This window comes from Solea solea, chromosome 17 (genome assembly GCF_958295425.1).
Source record: "Solea solea chromosome 17, fSolSol10.1, whole genome shotgun sequence".
In the NCBI taxonomy this organism is placed as follows: Eukaryota; Metazoa; Chordata; class Actinopteri; order Pleuronectiformes; family Soleidae; genus Solea; species Solea solea.
In genome coordinates this window covers 2,470,001-2,497,514 of record NC_081150.1, presented here as the reverse complement: position 1 = coordinate 2,497,514, position 27,514 = coordinate 2,470,001, and the positions used below count along the sequence as shown (strand labels likewise).

At 40.9% G+C, this 27,514-nt stretch overlaps 1 protein-coding gene across 9 annotated transcripts in view; it reads right to left on the bottom strand.

Annotated features, from left to right (window-relative positions):
* Positions 1-1,086: 1,086 nt before the first annotated feature.
* enah (ENAH actin regulator) overlaps positions 1,087-27,514 on the bottom strand; it is a 149,157-nt gene continuing 122,729 nt past the window's right edge. For 5 of the 9 annotated variants that reach the window (XM_058614268.1, XM_058614267.1, XM_058614265.1 and 2 more), the window contains 11 exons: positions 25,422-25,771; positions 19,796-20,590; positions 14,792-15,117; positions 14,251-14,402; positions 13,347-13,395; positions 12,731-12,782; positions 12,449-12,515; positions 11,341-11,388; positions 8,517-8,601; positions 7,577-7,634; positions 1,087-6,287 (listed from right to left, as the gene is read on the bottom strand). In XM_058614268.1, coding sequence (XP_058470251.1) covers positions 6,250-6,287; positions 7,577-7,634; positions 8,517-8,601; positions 11,341-11,388; positions 12,449-12,515; positions 12,731-12,782; positions 13,347-13,395; positions 14,251-14,402; positions 14,792-15,117; positions 19,796-20,590; positions 25,422-25,771 — 2,020 coding nt within the window. In that variant the 3' untranslated portion in view covers positions 1,087-6,249. The remainder of the gene's footprint in view (positions 6,288-7,576; positions 7,635-8,516; positions 8,602-11,340; positions 11,389-12,448; positions 12,516-12,730; positions 12,783-13,346; positions 13,396-14,250; positions 14,403-14,791; positions 15,118-19,795; positions 20,591-25,421; positions 25,772-27,514) is intronic. The other 4 variants (XM_058614271.1, XM_058614266.1, XM_058614272.1 and 1 more) reach the window with 4 other exon arrangements.

The following is a 27,514-nucleotide window of genomic DNA, read 5'->3' as shown; positions in this document are numbered from 1 at the left end:
ACCACAAAATCTCGTGCACTGGGTCTTAATCAATTCACATCTTCCATCTGCATGTGAAAAAAGTCAGTACCAGCTGCGCGCCTCACCTCATTTGCATGAACAAACACGTACAGCTGTTCGACCTGACTGTTACAACCCACCTGTCAGTTGCGCCAAAAGCTGCCAAACACAACATGAGGAAGAAAAGTGATTTTGAAAATTCAAATCCTCCAATTGCAGCATCTCAGCTTCTGTGTGTGTGTGTGTGTGTATTTGCGAGCTCAGGGTGTTTTCCTGTCTCTGTGCAGCTTTCATCACCACCCCCTCCATCTGCAGGTCCAACAAAACCTCAAATGAACTGCAGATGCACTGTTAGTCCTCTCCGCGCTCCGCTCACAGGAAGTGCCAGTTTAAATGTGCTTTTTATTGGCACAACTTTATTGCAGTAAGAGAAATTGCCTTTTATTTAAAAGGTCACAACGCCTTTATTTACCTTTTTTATATAAACTCAGCAGTGATACAGTATATTCAAACAACATGAGTTGTAAAAAGATTAAAATAAGCACGATGGAAATCCATACCTGCACTTTGCTTTTCCCCCACTTTTAACACAAAACTGTCTCACGTCAAAACAAACATAGCACGCTGCATTTCTGACGGACAGGAAGTTTCTCCAAGTGCACAAAGTCAAGCGAAAATGAATTTTGATGTTGCACAATCAAAAATAAACTCCTTGTAGCCCAAAAAAAAGTGAAAAAACACATTGCATGCAGGACTGCAGGTTCAGATCGTGACAGTACCGAGAGTCGTCCTTTCACCCTCCAGCACTGCAGCAGCAGCAGTTTGGCACAGGAAGACACCCACATCATGCAGGCTTGAAGAAAAAAACAAAACCAGTATGAGGCACTCATTTACAGTTAGTCTTCAATTTCACGCTGTCCTCCAGAGAGTGTGAGCATGAGGTGCTGTGGAGCAGGAAGACACACTGTCACATTTAATGGGCCGTCAAACTCCCGCTGACCCTCAGCAACAGCACATGTGGATGCTGCTGGAGGAGGGGAAGAGGTTAAAATCAGAAACAACAATAAAACACAGCAACAACAGATCTTATATTGCGATTTTTTATTTTATTTGCTCAAACAAAACAATATGTTAGCATGTAAGAAAGACTAATTAACGTGAGAACAGTATGGTACAATGTGGATGATAAAAGAAAGAAAGTCTGGAAACCCATTCATGAAAAGCTGCTTCAGCCAAATTCATCTCTGCATCTTCTCCTCACACGTTCACGAGCAGAAAAAAATGGGTTTACGGACAAAGATACAAGTTTCCATGAAGCAAACCTCGCTGCAGAGGACCAAATAAGATTTCCTCACAGAATTCCAAGAGTGACAAAAAAAATAACATAAGCTGCTGAACAGAAAAACAGTCTCTGTGACATTTACATGGCAATGAGGGAACACAGGACACTGCAGCCAGACTCATCGGGACTTGGTCTAGAAAAATCATCAGCAAAGATCATCTTTACTCCCTATTAAAGTCTCAGGACACGAAGGTCTGATTGTACTTCTGAGCTGTAAGAAAAGCAACCTCACAACCGTACAGAATCACATTAAATGTTAAAAAAAGAAGATCTTGGTGCAAAGATGTTTTCTTGGTGAGGAACAGTCGCGACGTCACCGAATTCTCCCTTCAAATCAAATGACTACGATGAAAAACAACAAAAAGAAAGAAAAACAACAAAATAACAATAACTGTACGTGATCATAATTACAGTCTCTAGATATTATTACTAGTCATCTTTATATCCATAACATATAAATGCAACTTTAGAACAAGGCACAGACCACATAGCTCGGAAACATTTCACCTGCCATCACGTCCAAAAGACTGAATATAGAGGGAGAGGACATGGACATCTTTCTGGACAAAATGATACAAAAATAAGAGAAGGCGACTCTGTTGCGAGTGATCGTGTTTAGCAGGAGGCTGCCGCTTTCAATCCTTTGGTGAGATAGCCACACTGTTTAGCCACAGAGGCTCTACAAGTACCTGTGTTGCGAGTTACGTCAGTTTGCTCTGCGGGTTCTTTTTTTATTGGTAAAGTGCAATCGATGCTGTGTAAACACTGAGGACAGGGAGTGGACGAAAAGATGACGCGGCTTCATCGACGGGGAGTGAAAACGGTTGGAACAGATGCAAAAAAAAAACTCAGGTTCTGCACATATAAACTGGGTTTGAATGTGAATTCTACTTCTTTTAAAATGACCTTGAGCAAATGACAGAAACCAAGGGGAAAACTGATCTCCTTAGAGTGGGATTTAAAAAAAAAGAAAAAAGACTGAAATAACAAAGCTATAACATCCAAGCCCTTGAACAGCTGTTCAGCAGACAGCCTCTGATTAACAAACCTTATGGTAGGATATCAGATTAGAAACATATGCAGTGTGATAAATGATGAGCCAATTCCTCTGATGGTCATTTACACAGTTGAAGCTAATCTTAAGATTGGCGAGTCCACAGATTTATTAGAAAAGTATAGAGGTTGAAAAACATGGCTGTTATTGATGCTGCGTTGTTTTTGGAGACGGAACTCGGAATTTTTACGATGTCATGGACTCGAATTTCCAGCTCGGAAACTCGGAGCAACCTAGCCAACCCCCGACATAAAAACACTGCTTCTTTTACCGTTAATATCACTTCTGCCGTATTTGTCTCACAGTAAGTCCGTTGTACACATAGTACTGTTTCATTTTTAACAGTAGACATGCTGCTACACTGTCCGTGTGCGCAAAATACCACGTAGCTAACAACCTCCGAGTTCCGATGTAAATGGAATGCAGAATGAGGCAAGGAAGGTCTCGTGAAAAAGGACAGAGCCACGATGCATTATGGGAAGTGTAGGCCAGAGTGTATTTAAAGCTCAACTCTGGGGTCTAAGGGTGTGTGACTACATCATAGTACAAGCTCCTCCCATGCTAACCCAACCCAGGTTTCACATTCATGGCAGGGCTGAACAATTAATCGATTATTAATCAATTACTGACTGAAACGACAAATATTCTGGTGATCAATTCATCGGTTTGAGCGGCTTTTTTTGTCGGATTTCAGCTTCACAAATGTGAATACTTGACTGTTCTTTTCTCCTCTACGACAGTAAATTTAATATCTTTGGTTTGTGGACAAAACATCTTTCATGCAGCGGTTTCCAAACTATGGGTTGGGACCCTGAGATGGATCACAAAGATTTCTTTTTGGGTCCCAAAAACAAACTTTTGATAAAACCTTTGAGTTAAAATGTATGCGCTTCAAATAACATGCATAAACTCAAGTTTTAATTAACTTACCAAACATTTGTTTACCAATTAAAATGTTATATTAGGTGTTACAGATTTATGATAATTTATAAGAATTATGCACTAATTTGCTCTTGTTATGACTGATATTTTCACAACAGTTTGCCATCTTTAAAACGTGGGTCCCTACTGCTTTAAAGGATGTTGTCTTTTTTGAGGTTTGGGGAAACAATGATTGATATTTTACGCCTTTTCCTGCATTTTATGAATGAAACAATGAATCGAGAAGATAATGGGAAAGATGAACAGATGATGAAAATGATCATGAGTTGCAGCCCTAATAAGTACACGTGTGCATCTACACTCTCTGACACAGTAGGTCATTTAATGCCATTTGCCCCCCAAAAAATACACTTGCTTTTCCATTCAAAGACGAGTTAAGCCCAGTTTACCCGCGTTTTCAAATCATGCTTCCCTGAATAGTGTCAGTCATCTCCATAGTAACCACACACTATCCTCCAGCCGGCTCTTCTAGTTACCTTACATTGTGTTGTCCTGATCAATCAGTATATCTTTCTATGAGTTTATATCCATATTTGTGCCTTTTCTTCATTTTGAAAATGAGTGGATTTGATAAAGTTGTTAATAGTGAAGTTGATGATGTACTGTAACTTTTTTTTTACTTCGAGGAAAATGGGAGAGTAAAAAAAAACAGAGGTCAGTGCAAAGGGAGAACACATTTTCTAGTTGATTTCCATCATTAGGTTAAAGCTAGACCAATTACTTGGGCCAATATTTGTTATTTTTTAATAATTGGCATGGTCGAGTCATATTTATTTATTAATCAATTATTATAAAGTATGCATTTTTGTTTGTAGAAATGTTGCTCAGTCACTAAAATTTAGTTTTTCCATCCACAAAATATATTTGTTAGGCTTTTCATGTATTTAATATATAGTTTACAGGTTAATTTTTATTGAAAATGCACTGCAGACATAAAATGTGGATTGGAGACACAGACCATTTGTTGCTGATCAATGGCTGCGACTGAAGTTATTATTTGCTGCCATTAAACTGTTATATTTGAAGAAATGGAGGAAAAAACCCACATCGGTCGACCTCTACATTAGATCAGTGTTGCACTTGTAATAGTGTATACGGTTGTATAAAATGGGCTTTACAACTGAATCCACGTAACCCACTCTACTGTATCAGAGAATGAAGATACCAAGTCTCCACAGAATGATCAGTGAGCGGTGAGGAAGTGAAGGAGGGCAGAAAAATCCTTCAATCACAGCAGAATCGCTTTAAGAGACTGTTAGAAAAGTGTGATGTAGCCTTGTAAGCTCAGTACTAAACCACTTAGTTTGTCCAGCAGGCTCCGTGTGACTGAAGTGGCCGAAAAAGTGGCAACGTTTGATTGTATCAGTGCGGCCGTCCCTGCTCTGGATCTCATCTGGATACAGAACTGACATGGACTTCTATCTGCTACCTTGACACACAGCTACAGGTCGCCATCGCGTCCCTCTCTGGTTGATTGTACTCAACAAAGTCAGCACTGGACAGTGAAAGAGGAGTGTTTTCAGAGTAAAGTGTCACTTCTACATGTACATGTTGAGAGAAAATGGCAGAAATGAAAGGCAAAGACAGTAAATGGCACAAACACGTCCTCGTATGGACACCAACTCTTACACATTTGGATTGATCTGTGCACCTTTTTAAAAAAAAAAAAATGCTGTGAAATGAAACATAAATAAAACAAATTCACTTCAGCTCAAATGTGGCTAAAGATACAGTATCCTTGGATTGTGTTTTTGGGGAAATAACAAGAAAGAATCATTTCTGACTTCCGTGTCGTTGTTGTGATGAGTCAGCCTTCAGTGTCACACGGGTCACATGTGGCCAGAGAGGACGAACAGTGAAACGCGCGTGGTGGGATTCGAGCAACCGGGCCTTAAAAGAGATGCTACACTTATTGCTTGTAATAAAAGGTGTGACAGTAAATATGATTTCGTGGCAGACTTGTGACCCCCACCTCGTGAAAGAAAACGACCGTGCGTGCACCTAAAAGTGTGACAGACAGACGGACGGACAGAGAGAGAGAGAAATCAAGAACCGGACAAGGAAGGGAGTCATTTCTATCTACGCGTGTGGCCGTGGACGACGAGCATGGCGGCAAACGAGGACTCCACAGATGAAGAGACAGACGAGAGAGAGACTGGATTATTGAGCTACTTGATATGGCCGTTTATATCTACGCTGAGACAGACACGTGGTTCCTCTAAATAACTTTCCCTCTCTTTTGTACACGTTCAGGTTAAAATAGTATTTTAGGAAGACGAGCTTTACAGTGTCCTGCAGTGGTGGACTTCACCGGAGACCTGCCGGTCCCCCATACACACTCACACACTCACACACACACACACACCCGCACTCACACTCACATGTACGCACACACGCGCTACCCCTATGGCATTATGGGAGTTTTTATTTTTCCATCTTCCTCACATCACCACGCTCTCTAAATAAAACTGCGCCCGTTGAAGAGTTCGTATTGTCAGCCGCTCACTTCTGCGTCAATGGTTAATACAGTATCATCCAAGAGTTTGTTTCTGCCTGTGTGTCGGTTTGTTCTTGTTATTATAGGCCAAAGAGAGACAGAGAAATCATCTTTTGCATAAAGACTTTTTTTCGCTTCTCTCGTGCACTGTCCCCCCCCCCCCCAGGGTGAGACGGGGGTGTGGGGTGTGGAATCTATCAGAGTTATGAGCTTTTTGCTTTCCACCACTACCCTGTCCACTGTTGTTCTGTCCAGCGCTGCTCCAACCCCCAAATAAAGTCCTCTGTCGCGTGATTATCATCATCATCATCATCATCATCATCATCATGGCCCGTCTCCACCACTTGTTGCTTATCGCTGTATTCTGCCGTTGTCACGTTGGTGGAGATGTTCTGAACAGCATGTTTGGATCCTCTATGCCGTGCTGGACTTACCCAGCTCCTCCCTGATTGCTGAGGACACAGAGGGACAGACAGACAGACACAAGGTATCTTTAACCCGGACTGACCTTCATCTCAAAGCTGCTGCATGATCACGATTATCCTGATCATTATAATTACAATTTGCGATATTATTGCAATGACTGAAAAAACATGCTTTAATACAACTCTTTTCATATAATATCATATATGATATCATATAATCACAATATCATATTTTCTCAAAACCCTAAGACTATAATATTGCTGCCCCTGATGGACAGAGTGACCCCTGTGAAGCTGTAGCTACAGAAATAATTCATTTACCGATGATGTTGTTTTTGGCTAATTTTACTATTCTATGCATTTAGAAGGACTGCTAAACATAATTGTTTGTTATTGTAAAGTAAATAAATAGATAAATTCAAAAAAAAGACTTTAAATGTTAATTTCTCTCAACTTTTGACAAACTGAAGTTTGTTTCCCTTGCACCAAAGTCCATACAGAAAATCTGCATTTTTGGCTCACAGGGAAATAAGAGCTGCTGGTCTACTGCTCCCTCATCTGCTAGGTTTTTGTCACTTAGATAAATCAAAGTGAAGGATTTCAAACACTGAAGTGACAAAATAAAACATTTTAAGTTACAGGTGGAGACTCGTGTGTGCTTTGATGTTGAATCACTGATTTTCTGTCGGAACTTTGGTGCGAGGGAAACAACCGTCAGTTTCCTGTTGGGAAAACTGCTTAACAGCAAGATGAAGATATCATGGACATAAGATGGCATTCATTCTGTTACGTAGTTCAATGAGTTTGTCCTGTGTCTCTGCTGTCAGCCATGTTTTGACAGAGAACACGACTGTTTAGCTTCATTATACACTTTACTATAAGGGTCAATTCACTACAATGACGAAAAGGTAAAAACCGAAACATTACAGACTCCAGACCAGAGAATATTCTTGTAATTCTTGTATTTGAGTGACATAGCAGTGAGTTTGATGATGTAGGTCCCTGAGTGTCTGCAGCAAACCTGAGAGTTAGTTTCACTGCAGCCTGCAGAGGGGAAAATGCTGCTGCTGCTGCTGCTGCTGCTGCTGCTTTGTTCATCTGAAGCTACATCCTCTCTGTGCATGTGGAAATATAATGTGTGGCTTGTTCTCAAATCTGAGTCAGTATTAAAGTGTAAAGAGTCAACGTACAGTACCGTAATAGACCTATATAATATTTTAAAAAGTGAAAATAGAAAACAGATAAAAGAGAGTAACTACTACATTGTTTAACTGTATATTCAGTGGCTCATGCATGTGTGATTTTATGAAGATTACCATCAATGAGCTCTTCTTTTAGCTTCGACAACTCCTTCCTCATCTCATCCAGAATGTCCTTAAAAAAGAAATAACAATGCAACATTACATTTTCACACAAAAGAGAGACAACACAGACTCTTCCTATGAGGCAGCTTGTATTTCTACCTTCAGCCGCCTGTGGAGAACACATTTAAACTCAGAATCTCGTGCAGCTTTTGGATTAACTGGCCAAGGGAGATTCTCTGTCTACTTTAACAAAGAAGATAATCTGAGTGCAGGGGAAATCCCAGTGAGATTAGACTGAAAGATTTTACTTAATGAGGCAAAGATGCAAACAAACAGACACAGAGAGAGATTATGTGGGTAATTTAGCATCAGTATCAGTTTGAACTGTGATCTGACGTTGAGGTTAAGTGTGTTTAGGGTGTCACTGGTTTCCCAGTGCTGCTGCTGCTGCTGCTGCCGCCGCCGCTGCTGCCACTGCTGCTGCTGCAGTGACAGATACGCAGCACTGTGACACACTGTACTTATCTAACAGCCTCATTCATGGAGGTCAGAGGGAGAAGCTGCCTTATAACAGGGACAGGCCACTGCACACACACCGTAAGAGAGCACTGCATAATTAGTCCCAGGAACAACGGACCAACCAATGAAAACTCACCTTTTCTCAGTGTAGATTATGCTTGAAAGTATTTGACTTAACAATAGCTTAAGAACCCAAAAATATATCAGCAACATTTATCGTTAAAATACAGATTATCTGCAATTTATGAATAATGCAACCGACATATAAGATGTAACAGTGACTACATATGTGTATATATACATATATATACACATATGTATATATATATATATATATATATATATATATATATATATATATATATATATATATATATATATATATATATATATATATAGATTTACACACAGATATACACAGATTTCTTTTTACCTGTTTCAATCTGTCATAGTCCACAGTTTCTGTTGGCACACCGTTGGCAGTTAAGGATGCAGTAGGTGTCGGAGTGGATTTAGGTCTGAAAGAAGAGACAATGAATGATAACGTGACAAAGAGCAGAAAGGAATAGATTTTAAAACAAAACAAAAACCAGAATCATCTCCATTTTATTCCTTTTTATGACAAAATACACCACAGACTCTGAGGAAAAGCACATGTGTCCACCAAGGACAAACACGTCGTCTGTTATTCATTTAAAACACTGATCCAGTTAGTCTCAGTCTGGGGCCCTGAGCAGGACTTGATTTAGGGCCCCTCCACTGATACAATTATCACACTATAAATAAACATTATTTATAGTTGTATTAATTACACCAAACTGGTGCCACTCTTGTCTTCTTTTTAACCTTTGTGTGTCGTAAATCACAAAAGTGGCTTAGTCGTAACTTGGCACACTTCAAAAGGCCCCTGATCACATTAGTCTTGGGCCGGCTGTGATGACTCTGGCTCTGACAGTAAATCATGAAGAAACCATCACCAATCAGGAGTCAGAACTATATTATATATTATTTATATACGAGAATGCAAACGGCAGCAATGGACAGAAAAGTTAGTCAAAATGAAATCAGCTTTAATGTCTTCTAACTGGATTATTGAGATTATTGAAAAAACCCAAAACTGAAGTTAGGAAAAACACACCTGCTTGAAGCATGCACAAAACATGCATGTGCACACACACACACACACACACACAACCTTCAGAGCTTATACAATGTAAAATCTACAGATTTAAACCCTTTATTTTCTCAAAGTGTGACGTGTAATTCATTTAAAATGTTCCTCAGAGAGATATATGACATGTGGAAACACCCACGCCCATTATTTCCACTCCACCTCACATGCTTTGAGCAAAAGGTGCCACCCATGAACGAGCTCAGCTTCCTGTGTCTGAAGAAAAGTGATTTGGCAGCAAGGTGCCACACATGAACGACAAGAGAACGTGTAACTGAGGCACTTTCAAGAGAGGAAGTGCCACAGGAAGGGGAAAGAAAGGAAGCACAAGTGAAAGAAAAAGGAAGTGACATCATTTAGTAGCTGCAACAGAAGAAGCAGCAGAAGGAGGAGGAGGAGGAGGAGGAGGAGGAGGAGTTTTCTTCTTTTTGTGTGTGTGTTTGTTTACTTGTAGTGTTTATACGTGTCATCTGTGTAACCTCACAGAACATAGTGCGGCCAATAGTGTTACTTTGTGATTGTTGTGTTTGAAACATTACCTCACTGATGGAGACAAACAGCTCCTTTGAGCTACAATCGCTACAATCTGTTTTTGTCAATTGACTTTGGTTCTGATGAATGAATGAATGAATGAATGAGTGAATGATTTACAGAGGGAAGAAAACACGTGTTTGTCTAACAGCAAGATAAGATATTAAGATATCATAGACCTACGCTGGCATACAGTAGACCTCATAAGCAAGACCTCATGTTAAAGGTCCAGTGTGTACAAATGGCATAATTGAAGATAAGAGAATTGTACATTCACCTGATTATATTAATTATTGTTTTTCATTATCACAATGAGACTTTTATTTTCCTGTCAGCTCTAGAGAGGCTGCCATTTTGGACGACCATGTTTTTACAGTAGCCCACAATGGATTTAGGATTTGATGCTAACTGCTAAAAGTTTTACACACTGCACCTTTAAGTGGCTAAAAGCAGCTGCTTCTCAGCACAGCGAGCATTTGTACGGAGGATTTGACCAGAGTCATGTGACCTTTTGAAAAAGCAGTAGTTCAGAAGCCTCACTTAAACCAGGCTCCTATTGGATGATACCAGCTGTCAATCACACTGGTGTCCACCCATTATGTGCCGTGCCATCTAATTTCCTCTAAATAGGAACATAATTGACGACATGTTCTATTGAAGAAGAACTAAAACTAGTGAGTGAGATCATTCATTTGTTTCCTCACACTCATTTTACATTTATGCAACTAGCCGAGTCGCCCCCTGGTAGCTAACTGCTACTTCTGTTCTATTTCCTCAGCTGCACTTTTGCATCAGGAAGGCAAAGTGGATTCTTTATAGAGTCTATTATTATTATATCTATCTATTATCTATTATTAGAGTACATTTCTTGGATGTACAGGCTACGATGGTTAGCACATCTAAAATATGTATTACAAAGTCCAATAATGTTAACAGTAACTCTGCGTCGCTCACATATTAAAGTCATTTTTAATAGGATGGAATCAAAAACGCCCATCTGCTCTTCTGTGTGTGTGAGTGCGCACACACACACACACACAGCAGGGCCGTATCTGCGGGTGCCTGCTGTATTAAGATAACACCGTGCCAAGTCTATCCAGCAATGGGTGGACACCCATATTTGTGTTAGTGTGTGTGATAGGGTGGGTGTACAGCATGTGATGCACACATGTGGAGTTCCCTGGTCTGAGGGAGGGGAGAGGATGGAAAAAAATGGCAGCATGCAAAAAATAAACAACAACAACAACAAGTAGAATCCATGAGAATAAAGTCCAGCACCCTCATCCAGACAGTGAGTGCTTTAAAAGTCACATGACTGAGGAAGAACTGGCACATTTCAACCAACAGATGAACAGAGCCGAGCCCCTGCAGGCTGATCAAGACAACACAGTAATCACTCCAAACGTTTCATTCAGGCACAGGAACAAGAACCGCTCGCTCCAGAAAAAGCAAAAAGAAACACGTCCATCACAGCAAACCTCAAAGGGGGAGAAAAAGGAGATTGTTTTAAAGAAAAGGGGATTTCTCAAACTCTCCCACGGCCTTTTCTCTCTACCTGTTGGAGGATTCTGCTCCCATGGGAAATCTCCACGGAGACTCTCGTCTGTGTGAGCAGCAGAGACACTGACTTTACAAATGGCGGCTTATTGTCTTGTCTGTGGCTCAGGACTGAATGAAAGCTCCTGTAGACTGTCTACACTCACTTTAGAGCTGCAACAACTCATCAATACACTAATAATCAACAAGTAAAATCGATGAATCTGTTTGGGTTGGGGTTATAAATGTTTAACTGACTAGTTTTAGTTTGTGGGCAAAAAATATTGTTGCCATTTTGAGATTTTGATTTTTCTACAATTTTCTGACATTTTATGGATCAAACATCTAATGGATTAAGACAAAGGTCTCGCACTCAAATGACCTGGGGGCCACGTGAGAGTAAGTCTGGTAAGGTCTAAAGACTTAAGACATGTCTATGTGACTATAATTATACTATAATACTATAATTCACAATTTAAAAACATTGATGATTCAAAATTAATCTACAAATATCAAATACAAACATATACTCTAAGTGGTGGGACACATGATATCGATTGCAGGGCTTTGAGATTAAGAGATGAAAATAACACTGAAAAGAATATAAGAATATATACGTTACCATCCGTCTTTTTAAGATCATAGTTTACATTTACTTGATACCATCATGTGTTTACACAAACTGGACTATTCTTTTTTCTGTTTTAGACTCTAATACTAACCATTAATGTGAACTTTAGCTTTAGCACTAATCCTGCATTTAATCCCATGTTAAATACAAATTCATCGTTATCGTCTGACATCCTTCTCCTCTCTTGCTCATGGGCACCTCAGCAGTAAGTAAGTCGTGTTGTGCGACATCCACGCTGCACTCAAAGGCAACATAAGCTTTAGTGAGGTTAGCTCTGCACCGCCATGCTAACGCTACGTGATGCTATTTGTCCCTCTCAGAATGGGTGATGGTGTTTAGTAGCGTTGCTGCTATATAGCCATTCAGAACACAGATACCGGAGCAGGTGGTCAAATAGGCTACGACGAGCGCTAGGAAAGTAAATGTCAGGGCGATTTAAAAGTGTCATTTAAAGGTGAAAAAGCACAAAACATGATGATGTGGAGGACGACTGTACCTTCCAATGACGGGAGATTTGCTACCATTCATGGTGTTTGTTCGTTCCCATGGCTTCCTGGGCATATCTGGAGAAAAACAAATAATCCATCAAATTCATTCCAGCAGATTACAGCATAAAAACACTATATTGACTCAAAACAACAACCCTAAAAAGAAATGTAACTATTTTCGATGCTAACTTGGATCGTCATCTTTGCCTGTGATGGGAAGATGCATATTTATCTCTGCTGCTGCTGCAGCTTTGGTTCCCCGGGTTCTGCAGACTGTGACGGCCACTTACCTGGTGTGCTACAGGCTGACATTTTAGGGGTTGTGTTTGAATCGCCGTCCTCCTATAGGACAGAGACAAACAGGGGGTTTAAAGGTCAAAGATGAGTCACAGGGGTCACTGATGTGATCATCACAGAGAGAGAACACTGATTCATAGGTGCAGCAGATATTTTAGGGACTTCTGGAGGAGGCAGTTACACTGTTCAGTGAATAAAGCGACACTGTAGTGCTGGTGAAGGACAAATAACAAGGGAAGAAGTGTTACATTTGCATTATCAACAGATAGCATATACAAATATAATAGCATATACTAACAAATGCTTGCTTTAAATGAAAACCTGGCCTCTTTATTTAACACTTGATATGATGTGACAGTAACGATTTACAGAGTGGAATTACAGAGAGGCATGTGGACTATCACAGAGATAAAGCGACGAGTGATTGAGGAGAAATGCAGTGAATGCAGTGTACTATGAACAGCCTGGACACACTGAAGAATCCATGCACATCATCATCATCATCATCATCATCATCACACAGACAGGCTATTGTGTGAGTCAGTAGCAGAGGGAGAGCAATGATGACATATATGGACCCAAATCAAAGAAGAGAGTCCTGATACTTACTGATCTCTGGTCAGGTTCAGGTGATGAGCCCTTCTCTGCAATTCTTCTCCTGTAAAATAAAGAGATTATTATTATTATCAGATTATGGATTGGCTGCAACTAACAATACTTTTCATAATTGTTTACTCTGTTGATTATTTTCTCGAGTAATCGGGGACTGTGAAATTGTTGATCAGTGGAAATGATGATGTCATCAAATGTCTTATTTTGTCCTCAAACCAAAATGATTCACATTAATGATTTCTTTGTTATATGGAGCTGAAAACTCAGATCGACTAAATTATTCAGCAACTTTGATGAATTGACTAAACGTTGCAGCCCTAGTTCAGATCATTCTATTGTTTGTAGTTTTTCTTCCTTAACAGCAAACAAAAATGTATTTAATTCAATGATTTCTATACAATAGAATAAGAATTAGTGGTGGTAGAAAAAAAACTCTGCTACTTAAATCTGTCATTGTGTTTAGTCTTACTTTATTATCGAGGATAATTAAAAAACTGTGCTGTTCTCAGCTGCTCCAACATTCATAAAGAACTGATAGTGAAATACACAAGAGTCTGTGCACTTGCAGGGTTAGTTGCACTCGTAGTAGGGATACTACACTTCCATGTGTAATTGTGTGTCAGGACAGTAGATAAACAACACGTGTCAACAGATTATTTGTTGACATGATCCTGAATAACTGTTGATTACATGTACATGAGTCAAAAATGGACTGAAATAGAGTGATACCCAATTCTGGTTTCAGTCATTACATTACATTACATTAGTCATGTAGTCAGACTAACACAATAGTTCAGTACGTCTTCTCCGAGTCAGTGGATTTGTTAATGTGAGTGAGGAAAGGCATAGACATAGTGACAGAGACATATGAATTCAGTAATAATGAATGAGGTGACTCTACCTCCTGGCCAACAGGGCGCTCATCTCCTCCATAAGGCCTCCTCCTCCGGGCAGAGGGCCATTGCCTCTGGCTTCAGTCTTGGCCCCTGCAGCTCCTGCAGCTCCTATAGCTCCTGACAAGGCTGCTGCCAGAGCTGCCCCAGCATCATCACTCTGAGGAGACAACAGGCGTGAGATACAAAGGAAAACAGGTTATCCTTTCAATAATAATATTACTACAAAAATCAACTTCATTGTCAAATTTATAGCTGATTTCTGTATTTTGTCGGGTTAATAATCACAGTTTGGCAGAGATGCTGTGTAAGAACGATGTTTAAATCTCCTCAGAGTCTGAAATGAGACAGGACGGATGACATGTGACTGTGTGCGTGTGTGAGATCATGCATGAACTTAGTGTGTGTGTGTGCGTGACTGATTCAGCAACAGTGTTTCTCAGTCTCAGAGATGTCTGTGCGTGTTTCAGTGAGAAGAAAGGACAGAATGAGACGTCGTTACAATAGTGTCGAGCGTCCCACTGATCAAACCACCAATCAAACACTCACCCTTGGCACTTTGCGCAGCTTGGCTCCAGCGAGGGCGGCGGCCAGGCCCGAGATGGGGCGGTCCTCGGCAGGGGAGAACAGTCCGGCGGGAAGGGGAGGTGCTGGGGGAGGTGGCGGGTTCCCGGGAGGAGGAGGTGGACCTGGTGGTGGGGGCGGCGTCCCACAAGGGGTCAGTGTGGGGGGGAGAGGAGGAGGAGGGGGTGGTGGTGGGTGAGAGGGGGCGGGGGCGGTGGCGGCGGGGACGGCGGAGGTCACAGTGGAGCTGGGTGGCAGTGGAGGGGGTGGGGGAGGGGTAGGGGTGGTCAAGCCCGGGGCCTGCACCACGTCTGTGGGGGTGGGAGGGAAGGGGGGATGGGCAAAAGACACAGGGGAGGAAAACTGAGTTTAACTGTCAGTTTTCAGAAGAATCACAGAGTCTTAAACCTGTGACAGTGAGCACTTTATTAGGAACACCATTCCACTGGTCAGGAAACCCATCATATGAATGCACTTTTTATTCAATATGACCACATGGTGACACTCTCAATGCAGTTGATGGTGATAATAAAAAAACCTGTTTAAGTTCAATATACCCAGCCTAAAAACAGGACAGACATTTTAAAGTAAAGATGTTGTTTTGAGGTAACAGTGGAGGACAGACTTAACTTTAACTGTCCTCCTGAGCAACAATCATGACACGAGAGCATCTCAAAAGCAACGTGTGGAACAATTTCTGGTTCAGCGACATATACATTGAAGTAAGGAACAAATCTGCTTTACCGCTTCCAAAAACAATAGGAATTAGAAAATCTATTTTTTTGTACGCAGACCTGCTATAATTTGGTTATGTGTGTCCAGTATAGGAAGGTGTTCTTAATAAAGTGATCTTTAAACGCTTCATCAGCCTGAATAACAAGAGATTACACAACAGTGTCGTACCTGCAGAGCAGCAATGGACGATGTGTCTCATCAAATGAAACTCGACATGAAGTAACGTGTGTTAGCTATGACATCATGCCACATGTTAACCACAGCAAACATGCAGCTTTAGTGAGCAGTAGTGATTGAGCTGTGAAAAATGATTTCTATTATCATATATTGAAGGTTTACATTCCAGTAAAAAGTGACTCCACTATTATCAATGAAACATACAGTTTGGTATAATACCACACACACACACACACACACACACACACACACACACACACACATAGATAATGATCACACACAGATAATTAACACAGAAACATGGGCAGCACTTGTATTTAGGTCAGTGCCACCTGTCTTTATATATATATTTATATTATTTATAGCCTGATTTCATTGTGTTTACCAACAAATGACGAACAAATAATAATAATAAAAAAAGAATAATTTTAGCCTTGAAGTACTTCAAGGCTAATTAAAGGTCGGATAATAATTTAGTTCTATTTACAGTCATGAATCAGTGAGTCTGTGGGGGGCAGTGTGAACATGGGATCAATATTGTTCAGGCAGTTTAGTCTGATCATTAGAGTGTCTCCTGCAGCTAATAATAGAAAACTCCAAGGTCAAAGGTCAGTGACGCAGCATACAGTATATGTACTGTATGTATGTAAATACACAACCAGTGTTTTAGGATAAATGCGATTTTTGTGTCTCAAACAACTAAAAAAATGCATAATAACTATAAATACTTAATCTGAAACAAGCTCATTTATATACAGTATATGTACACACATATATATATATATATATATATATAAAACCATGAAATCAGATAAAATATATATGAAACCCTAGTTGTAAAATAGTCATAGAGCTTTTTGGACTTATATAAAGTATAGAATGGGGAGAGAACATCCTGCACGTGTGTCTAATGAGGGTGAAAACAAATGATGAGACCGTAAGATCAGCACAGAGTTGGGAAACAGACAAACACAAAGAAAAAATTGCTGAACTTTGAAGTTGATTGGGAAATGGATTGATCGAAGGACAAATCAGTCAGGATAACAGAAGTTGTTCTACACAGACTTCAGTCAGGGATCAGTTAGTGATGCCTGTCAATAGAAGGCGCCTCACTAAAGGCCCAGACACATAACCAATCAACAGTCAGCGAACAACACCTGTAAACATATACAAGGAGTTTATGAGCAGAGTGACAGAGAAGTTAGACGACGACGACATGAGCTGATGGAGCCAGCTGCAGTTTTACTGGGAGGAGCTACAGACGCAATCAGGGAGGAGGAAACGTCTGAGGGTGACTCCTGTTGTGATGTGATGTGGTCACCTTACTTCTCTTTCTGCTTAAACTGTCACTAATTCTGCGGTCACGTCGCCACATTAAAAATCTGTGCATTCAAAGTAGGAATCAAATGTATGCTTATTTGAATAAAGCTCTATTTAAAAAAAAAAAAAGATTTATTTATTTATTTATTTATTTCTGTTGCAGCATCACAGCATCACATACAGGCCTGGAATATGTCCTACAGAGTTGTTTTGTGGGATCTCGTGTGGATGAAAACATTCCTTAAAACAATGCACTGTTTACTATTAGGCCTAAGATATAAATAAAGCCACAATATTACTGCATATGAAAATGTAGAGTGTGCACATGTGGGATTCTGAATGCAGTAAGCATTTGAGTTGCTACAAAGACACGTGAACCAATCAGCATTGAGATTTTCTGACCCTGTACATGACGTAACGTCACATCCGTGTCCGGACAAAAATGTATCGTCTCTGTGTGTTTACACCAGAAGCTCTATGACACTATGACACGTTAAAAAAAGAAAGAGCTGGGAATAAAGTCACCGAGGAAGTCGGTCTACCTGGCAGAAGCGCACACACACCAAAATAGCACAAAAATAATGTGGAAATTCACTTTCAGTGTGACTGCAGCTTTACTTTGATTCATTACTTACTACTGTTGATACACAGACTGCTTTGTCAGATTCTATTGGATCATTCACTAAGTTTGTTGGACTTAATTCATGACAAGGAGTTTCATGTTCTCCATCTCTGAAGGCGCCTCCTCTGTCTCCTCAGCCTGGAGCAGTTTTCTCTGTTTCACATTCTGTTCACCATAACAGGGAACAGCAAAGGTACGGATGTTTTTACTTGAACTTCTTCAATATTAGCACTGTGAGGAATCATGGAGCACATTAGCTATATCTTCTGGCAACAATTTCACTTTTAGAGGGGAAAAGGTATAATATTTTGGGGTTTACAGTCCAACAGAGAACATGAGATATGAGAATCAGAAGTTGCAATTCAGACACAACATCTATGACTGGATTTAGTTTTCCACTTCTAGCACGATCAATTAAAAGTCATTGAAATCAATGTCAATGTGTTACTGCTCCCAAAATCCTACATGTAATAGATACACATACACAATCTATTTTGACTTTACTTTATATTTGAGGTCTTATCCACATGAAAATTTAACCTCCACAATCGAACTTTTTTATTCTTAGAAAGTTTTCCATAAATATGTCATTGTTTCAAGAAATAATTTAATCAACTCAAAATGATTCTTAACACTGTAGTACATATTCCAGGCCTGTATGTGGCGCTGTAACGCTGCCACATGTACACTACGTTACAGTGAATACAGTAACCGAAAATAGAGACAGAACAAGGACAGAAAATAAAAGTTACCATAAAGCGAACAGACCAAACAATAATTCAAACACAAGAAGAAGACAACAACGATGAAGACAGCGACAGTGAATGCAAGAGCAAGAGAGAGGCGGTGCTATGACATCATTGTTGTCCCAAAAGTTTGGGGATTCTCCTAATTTCATTCATCAATATACAGTACAGTGATTATTCTTCTTGGAAGGGAACGGTGCATTAAATGTTCTGCATATACAATGTAATGTATTGTTTCATTGCTGCTGTTTGTTTTAAATGTAGTTTTTATAAATGTAGTGCGTTGTATTCATTAGTAAACATGGCACATGCTGAGTTTTCTCAAGAATATGTTTGCTCATTTATTTTGTCGTTTGTGACAGTGTTCGAAATCACCAAACATGGCAGCAGTAGATCAGCAGCTCTTGCAACTTAAATGTTTTTCTATGGACTTGACTTTAGTGCAGCAAAGTGAGTTCAGTTTCCAGAAGGAAAAGTTCTGTCTAAAGCTAAAATAAAGTGGCAGACATATTCTTCAGATGTTGTTAACTCAAGCAGGCATTTTGTGTCAGTATGTTACCTCTCGTCTATTGTGCATTCAGACCCTGTTCAGACAACATCGCAACCTCAGTGATCCAATCACATCCGTGCTTGCGTTCCATTTACAACGGAAGTTGGAACCGGGAGCTAACTTCCACGATATTTTAGTGTAACAAAATCAGAATTGTGAACGTATCTTTGGCTTTGTTAGCAATACCAGTCGATAACAACAGTCTACCTGGTATTTTGTGCACACGAACGGCGTAGCATAGCATGTCTATGGTTAAAAATCAAACAGTTTCATATGAACAACTCATTTACTACAAAATAAATACTACAAAAGTGCTATTAATGGTAAAAGTAGCCGTGTTTGTCCGAGTTTCTGAGGTGGAAATACAACTTTAGTTAATTACAAATGGAATGCACTGTGATTGCGCTAAGTACACATCTGAACGCTCCCAATACGTGCTGAATGCTTCTTCAGATCTGATCTGACCACGAACACATCTGTACAGTCAGACTGGATAAAGGGCCACATCTGGTCTCATGTGGTCGCAGGACACGTTTTAGTGTGAACAGACGTACTTAGAGCTATCCACGTGCGATCGGATAAATGAGGACGGATGTTGATACCAGGTCTGAACAGAGCTTAAGAGCTTGAGTCAATTACACAAATATATTAGTTACAGTTGTTTAAATGTTAAAGGACACGTTATTGCCTCATATTTTAGAAAAAGAACAGACAACTTTACAGATAAGAGGGTTTAGTAGCCTCCACCCACCCATTACCCTGTGTTAGTGAGTGAGTCAGGAGGAGTGAAAGACAGAGGGTAGAGAGAGAGAGAGCAGAATGCAGACTGGAGGCCTTACCCTGGGGCTGACAGGAGAAGCCCCCCTGAGGCGGGTAGGGCTCTGAGCCCACAGCTGTGTCCAGCTCCCCCGGCCCCGACAGGCCCAGGCCCACAGGGAGGGAGAGGTGCTCAACAGAGGCAGAGGTGGCGGCAGTGGCTGCAGCAGCAGGGGGCGCTGTGGAGGGAGAGGGCACACCAGGAGCCTGGGATGAGGAGGGGGGAGACGAGGTGGAGGACGCATAGGGAGCTACAGGGGAAGGGAGAGGGGGCGGGGTAGGTGGCGGAGGCGGGGTGGGACAGGCGATGCCGAGGGGGGCGTGGCTGTGTGAGATGGTCAAGGGAGAAGGCGCGGGGTACATGGGCGGGCCGTTGGGGGACGGCGAAGGAGGCTTCTGGGTGAGAGGGGAAGGGGCTGCAATTGGGATGAGTGGCCGCGGGCCGGCTGCCTTCCCTGGGGGACTGCTTATCATGACAGGGGGCGACGGAGGAAGTGGGGTGAAATTGCACGCTGACCACACCACAGACTTGGGTGGAGCAGGAGGTGCAGGAGCAGGGGGCGGAGCCTGCGGTACGGCCTGCTGTCGCCTCGGGACCGTGGCGTAGTGAGGCAGGACGGGGTGGAATGCCGAGCCGAGCGAAGTGGCAAATTTGGAGGCTGAGTGCCTGAGTGGCGGGGTTGGGGGCGTGGCGTTAGAGGAGGATGGTGACAATGGAGTCCCAGGAGTTGGGTATGAGGGCATGGATGGAGAGACGGGTGCGGAGGGGGTTCTATTGTACTCCTGCGGCGTGGGACTATACAGGGTGCTTTCGAAAGCTAAACGCACATCACACCAATGGACAAACCAAGGTCAAGGACAAGACAGGACAGAAGGGGAGGGGGAGACAGAAGGAAGGAAAGAAGGCAGGAAGGAAGCAGCCATTGTGCACACAGGAGGGAAAGACAGCAGGTCAGGAGAGAGAGAAGGAATAAGGAAGGAGGAAGGGAGGAAAAAAGAGAAAGGGGGCAGATGAAGCAGGAATAACCAGCACGAGAGCTTTACTGTACACACATTTTCTTCCGGGTTGTGTCCTCTGTGGGCCTGAGGTCATGCTACTGTGTTAGTGGACATGTGTTAGCACTGTGGACAGAGCCACACAAAGACACAAAGCTTTCATAGTCATGTTGAGAAAGAGAGGAAGTGAAGAACAGATGGAGCGAGGAGGAGAATTCAGACTTCACACACCAGAGAAATAATACCTAGAATTAAAAGACCCAACATGCAACAGGTTATAGCACTCATCACAATCCAGTGTCATTTGCATACAGTACATATTATGCACTATAACTGTTCAAGTTAAATAGAACTATGAACACAGTTGGGTGTTAGCTGATACTTTGATTCAAAACACACACAGTGATGCTGAACTCCCAATATTTCTGCTTGATATGGAAGTAAACAGGTTTGTCTTCACTATGCAGCAGCAGCAAAAACAAGGGCTACATCCATACACATTTACATACTAATACATTTGAGACTTTTAGAACCTAAACTATCATGTGCAGAAGGGCAGTATAGCGCCGTATGAGTGGTAATCTAAAATAGTCAGGAATGATGGTGATGCACGACCCAAACAATCATCACAATCAAGAGGGGCTGGACCATGGGGGTGGGCCACAAAATCCTGGTTCATTCAGCAACAAACCTGAACCTGTGTGGTTTAATGTATCCTTCATTTATCACCTTGTATATTCCCTTGTTTTATTTTTCTATTTCTAAATCTTTGATGGCTCTGTTTAATATATTGATAAAAGATCTTTTAGGGTAGGGTGTTGTCATTTACATGAGACACTGTATCTGTCTCTATCAAATTACCCATAAATAAATAATAAAGCTCTTACAAAAGAAGCTCGTGTTAAATGTGATGATATTTTATAGATTAAGAAAAATAAATAAAGGTGATATGAGTCACTTGTGTGGTTTTATATTGGACAGTAAACTTCCAGTGCTCAGAGCTGCTGAGGCTCCTGAACAGAGGACAGTGTAATTACAGCTTTGTTTGTTCTTGTTGATATTAGTGTGTCAGGTTTAATCTGCACCATGTAAACTCATCTTATTACATCCTATTTTGATCGTAATTATCCTGCATCCACCTCCCATCCCTACTTTAGATACCCCAGCAGAAATGAATATTACTTCTTTTTTTTTTTAGACTCTTCCTAATGGAGTTGACAGTGTGTTCCAGTGAAGCCTAATGTTAGAATTCATTAGCTTAAGTGCTTTTGTTTACGTGCTATTTTAGCTCTTAATGTGGGCTGAACTGCGGCTGGATGGACGTGCCATATGTTGTCCTTGTGTGTGGATGGTGTTAAGTTCTTCACCTTCTGCTCTATTTACTCCTCGCTATCAAATGTCATTCCCTGTCCTTGTGCTCATGATGACTCTTATGGATATATGGATTAGTTTTTGCTAAAGATGCAGCTTGATAACCGCCCAGTACGTCCATGTGGAAAAAAAACTCAGATTCACATGAACGTGAAGGACCAAGTCAACCATGTGCGTCCGCCCGACTCATCTCTTCCGTGTGTGAGACTCTTTGCTTCTTTCAACTGAGCGATCTGACAGCTTATGCCATTTATCCTCTCCACTTCAAGTCACAGCTCAGTCTCTCTTTCCCAGCTCACAATTTCCCTTCATGCTTTATTTCTTCCTCTGTTTTTCCTATGATTCTACCAATCTTTTTTTAATGCATTATTTCCTCTAATTTACGTCACTGCACGACTCTTCCTTATCCATGTGCCTCTTCTCCATCATTCCCCCTCATCCTCCTCTCTCTCTCTCTCTGTCTGTAGCACTGGGCTGGTCATGTGACCGAGAGGCCCCCAGCTTTGCTCTACTATTCCACAATGACCACAGGTTACACAGAACACACTGATTATTGCTGACCGCTGGACACACGGGAACATCAACACGCACATGTGCACACATGTGAAGACGACAAAGCCAGAGTTGTTGAAGCTCAGCTCCTCATGTGCTGATCTGGACTTTTAGGGACAACGTGGACAAAAAAGCAGACAAAAAAGAGAGACAAACAGCCCGGAGGTCAAGTGGGTTCACTGGAAAAATAAATTCTTGTAGGTATTATATTGTCTAAAATATGTCTGCATTTAGCTTGGAAATGGAAATGGGACACAGTCACATTTTGAATGGTCCTTTTAGGGAGTTAAGATTTTAGGAAGTATTATTTTATGTGAAATATGACTGCATTTAGTGTGTGAGTGAGCAAAACAAACAAAAAAATAAATAAAAGGTGATTATGATGCTAACTAGCCATTTTAAAGTCATAAAATGTATTCAGATTTCATAAAATTCTCACATGATGTGTCATAAAATTACTTTTTTCTTTTTTTTTTTTTTTCACTCACACCTTGAAGCTGTGTCCCAGATTATCACATTAAATATTAAGTGACAAGCTCTAATTAAAGCCCTCAGATGTGTGTGTGTGTGTGTGTGTGTGTGTGTGTGTGTGTGTGTGGAGCCACTGCATGTCTGTGTGATGTCCATGTGTTTATTCTGTGTGTTATTGTGTATGACATGTGAATAACTCCACCCTTCTATCCTGGGGCTTTTGACACACACACACAGGTTTGTGCAGCCATTCTTCTCAGGACACCGCATTGCTCTGGATTCATTGTCACAGCCTAACCCTTAACCACAATTCCTTATCTTAACCTAACTGCAATTCAAACCTTAGCCATATACCAGCTCCCCAGAAATAAGGTTCTGCCTCATTAGGACCAGGTTTTCGTCTCCACGAGGACTACCGGTCCTGACGAGGTCCGTGTTTATGACAGAAAAAGCTCTAAAGAGGTTACAAATACAAGTATACGCACACAAAAAGCCCCCGGGGTCTCACCAACATTCTCCCTGATGATGTATTTATAGCCTCTGACTGACTCTACTGAACTGTACTTGCCTGTGTGTGTGTGTGTGTGTGTGTGTGTGTGTTGACACATGTATATGCTAATAGGCCAACCATAGTAATGAAGCGTGCCTCACAGCGTAGTCTTCCCTACTGACCCAGAGCTTACATGTAGAAGATTACAGTATATTTCCCCCAGTATTGCATCAGATTGGGCTAACACTGTTCTCCCACCTGTGGCTCTGCTGCAGATTAAAGTATTAATGGACTATATTCTTTAATGCAGGTACACAAAGTCTATCCAACTCCAAGAGTTCAGTGATTAGAATAATAATCAAGTCAATTTACTGAGGGCTTTTGATGGATTTGCAGGTAAGTACGTTTGCAATTAAGGATTATTTCCATCATCTTTTAGTCTGACGGCTATTTTTTTATTATTAATTATTTAGTTGTTTGGTACATACAACATGTGAAAGTGTTTATTTAACCTCAAAATGACATCGTGACAAACATAAAACCCAGAAATTTCAGTTTACTGTCACAGAAGAGCAACACAATCTTGAAATGTTCCCACTTAAGAAGCTGAAAAAACACTCAAAGCAATGAAGTGATGATCAAAATAGTTCATTTAGTGGTCTATTATGAGTCGACTCATTATTGCAGCCCTGCATGTGTGTGTATGGTGTCGACGCTCTTTTTAATATAATGCACACTCATGCACAAACACTCACACAACTATCTGCTTCCTCCATGCCCCAGTGCCTTTATAATCTGTTCCTATAGCTCCAGTCCCTCCCGATGGACAGATGAGTGTGGACCGTACAGTAGAACTAACACGGTTAGATAACAATGTTAGCGCTGACTAAATGGACAACAGACACAGAGAACACACTCTCTGCTTCCCAGGCTTCAAGGCCTTCAGTCAGTCACAGGAAGTGTGTTCACCTGCCACTTCACAGCTACACCAGACTGGGTGGGAGTGTGTTTTCTTGTCCTTCGACGAGACACTGACTACAGAGTCTTTTTATTCTACAAATGGCTCAATAATACTTTTGGTGACTTTGTTTGAATCCAGTAACAATATCACACACGCTTGTCTCTTTTTTATTGCTTTTAGACGAGAGCTACAGCATATATCTGAGTTTATTGTTTTTCATGTTCTAATATTCAAATGTTAGTGTTTTTTTTCCCTCAAATCAGATTTCAACTGTTATTTTAGTCGACATGTCAAACAACTCTGGATTGAATAATAGATCTGAGTCCACATTAGGTTTGTCAACACTGGAAAGTTAAAGAAATACTAAAATAAGTGAACATTTAATACGTGACGATGAGCACATTTGTCCCAAAATGCAATTAAATACAGATCAGTAACCATGAGCTGCAGAAAATGCCCAGAAAAGGATTAATTCACATGAACACAATTTCACTGACATGCATTAGCACATCACTTCCTGTTAGTATGACATATTATTCATATTTATATCATTTGTATGTGGCATGGAACTGGGATGTCTGATGTCAGACATCCCAAACACACTCCCTCATCAATGATGAGACTATTATCTGATGGAAACATGTTCTTGCAGCCAACACACAACCATGTCTGCTGCTTTTTTTAATAATATTGACTTTCATTTGATTTATTTATGGGCTAATAGATTCTTTTCATCTTCAAACCAACAGTCTGAACACTGGCCTCCAAAAACGACCTAGTGTGCGAGAAACCAAAGTCAAACACTCACCAGCATTCGAGATGCGTCTCCCTCTCTCCCAGTCCTGCTGCTCTCTGTCCAACTGCTCCTGCTGCTCCTTCTCCAGCCGCTCTCTCTCCGCCTTCTCCCTCTCCATCAGCTCACGCTCGCTGCGCTCCTGCTGCTCCTGGCGCTCCCGCTCCAGCCGCTCCCTCTCCGCCTGCGCCTCCCTCTCCTGACGCTCGCGTTCCTGTCGCTCGTGTTCCTGACGCTCGCGCTCCTGCTCGCGCTCCAGCATCTCTTGCTCCAGGCGCTCCTGCTCCTGGCGCTCCTGCTCCAGTCGATCCCTCTCTTGACGCTCTCGCTCCAGCTCCTTCTGCCGCTGCAGCTCCTGAAGCTGCCTGGAGCAGGAGAAGAGACATTTGATATACATATAAGAATAATACTTAAAGTATATACTTAACTTAATATATATATATAAATATATATATTTTTATTTTTTTTTAAATAACAACACATTTCCTGATTTTAGCTTCTTAAATGTGAATATTTCTTTTGACAGTAAACTGAATATCTCCAGTTTGAGCTTAAAATCTAGTGTGAGGAAAGTAAAACCACAGACGTGTATATTGTCAATTATAATCTCCGACCGTTGTGAGCAACGTTAGAGGATTTTAAATATTTAACCTTCTTTGAAAGCACTATAAGAGAGGGTTTTTGTTATAAGAGATGTCATTTAACGCGCGGTATATGGTATAAAACATGGTGTCCTCTGTGTCCACCAAATTCTGTGTGATTTATGGGATGTGTTTTTGAATTGGCTTGTGAAGCCAAAGACAAATGCCCAAAAAATGCAACAGTGGCATAGGGTGCAAACCCGTTCGTAGCCCCAAGGCTCTATAGCGCCCTCTATAGCGAAGATGGGTCATGGTCAGACAAAAGTCGTCATTTGATGAGTGTGTCAGGCTTACTCCAAATTTTCTCGAAGATTGTTTTGGGAATTTTTGATGCAAGATAAAGTGATCAAAATTGCGTTAAATGCTAAATTTTTTCTTTTTTCTTTTGTGTCTAAGTCGCACAGGCATGTTCTGATTTGAACCAAACTTGTTGCTCTCATGATTCCAAACAAATTTCACCTGCACTTCCATTAGCTATAATAAAAATGTGTTATTTTTTGTTTTTAATCATACCTGCTATTGTTCGTACCATTTGTAACCTTGATATGTGTTTTTTAAAGGCCTAACTAGGAACAGGAGTTAGTTATTGTTAATATTGATGTTACTACAGCATGTATGTAAGCAGGCTGGAGTTGTCCTACATGGACATTTGCACTGTCCCTATCAAATAAACTATATCAATGACATTTTTAAAATGTTCTGACATTCTACGGACATAGCAACTAATCAAATAATCAATAGCTGCAACCCTAAAATGTGTCAATCAGTGTGTGACCTGTCTTGACCCCAGTGACCCCGCTGTGGTTTGACCCCGTTACTTTGAGCTGCCTGTGACGAAAATCCTCTCTTAGCCAAAGACGACTGAAAGGAGGAGAAACTCGTAACATCAGTGGGAAGAGGGAGATCCCTCAGGATGTTTGACTGCAGACCCTGGTTGGGCCACTAGGTGTCAGCAGAAGACAGCAGCGGTACGGCTGCTAATGTGAGACTTCAGTCGCAGTGGAGTGGAAACTGAGAAATGGACCATTTAGTCAGCACTGAACGCCAGTGTGTCCGTGCATGTATATATATATATATATATATATATATATATATACATACAAATATATATATATATATATATATATACATACAAATATATATATATACATATATATATCTATATATATATGTATATATATATATATATAGATATATAAATACATATGTATGTATATATGCATGTGGGTATACAAGACTGTTGTCGCAGCAGTTTGTGCAAGAACATCAAAAATAAGAGCACAAATGAGAACAGAGGCAGAGTGAACAGACAATAGAGGATAACACACTGGATGTGCAGTACAGTAATCCGTGGTGATAAAGACTGTATTATGTAGCCTTGATGCACTGAGCTGTGAATAAAAATGTGTGTTCACAGAGAACACTTTCCAGTTACAGCTTACCACAAAAGACATAAAAAAGAGTTGC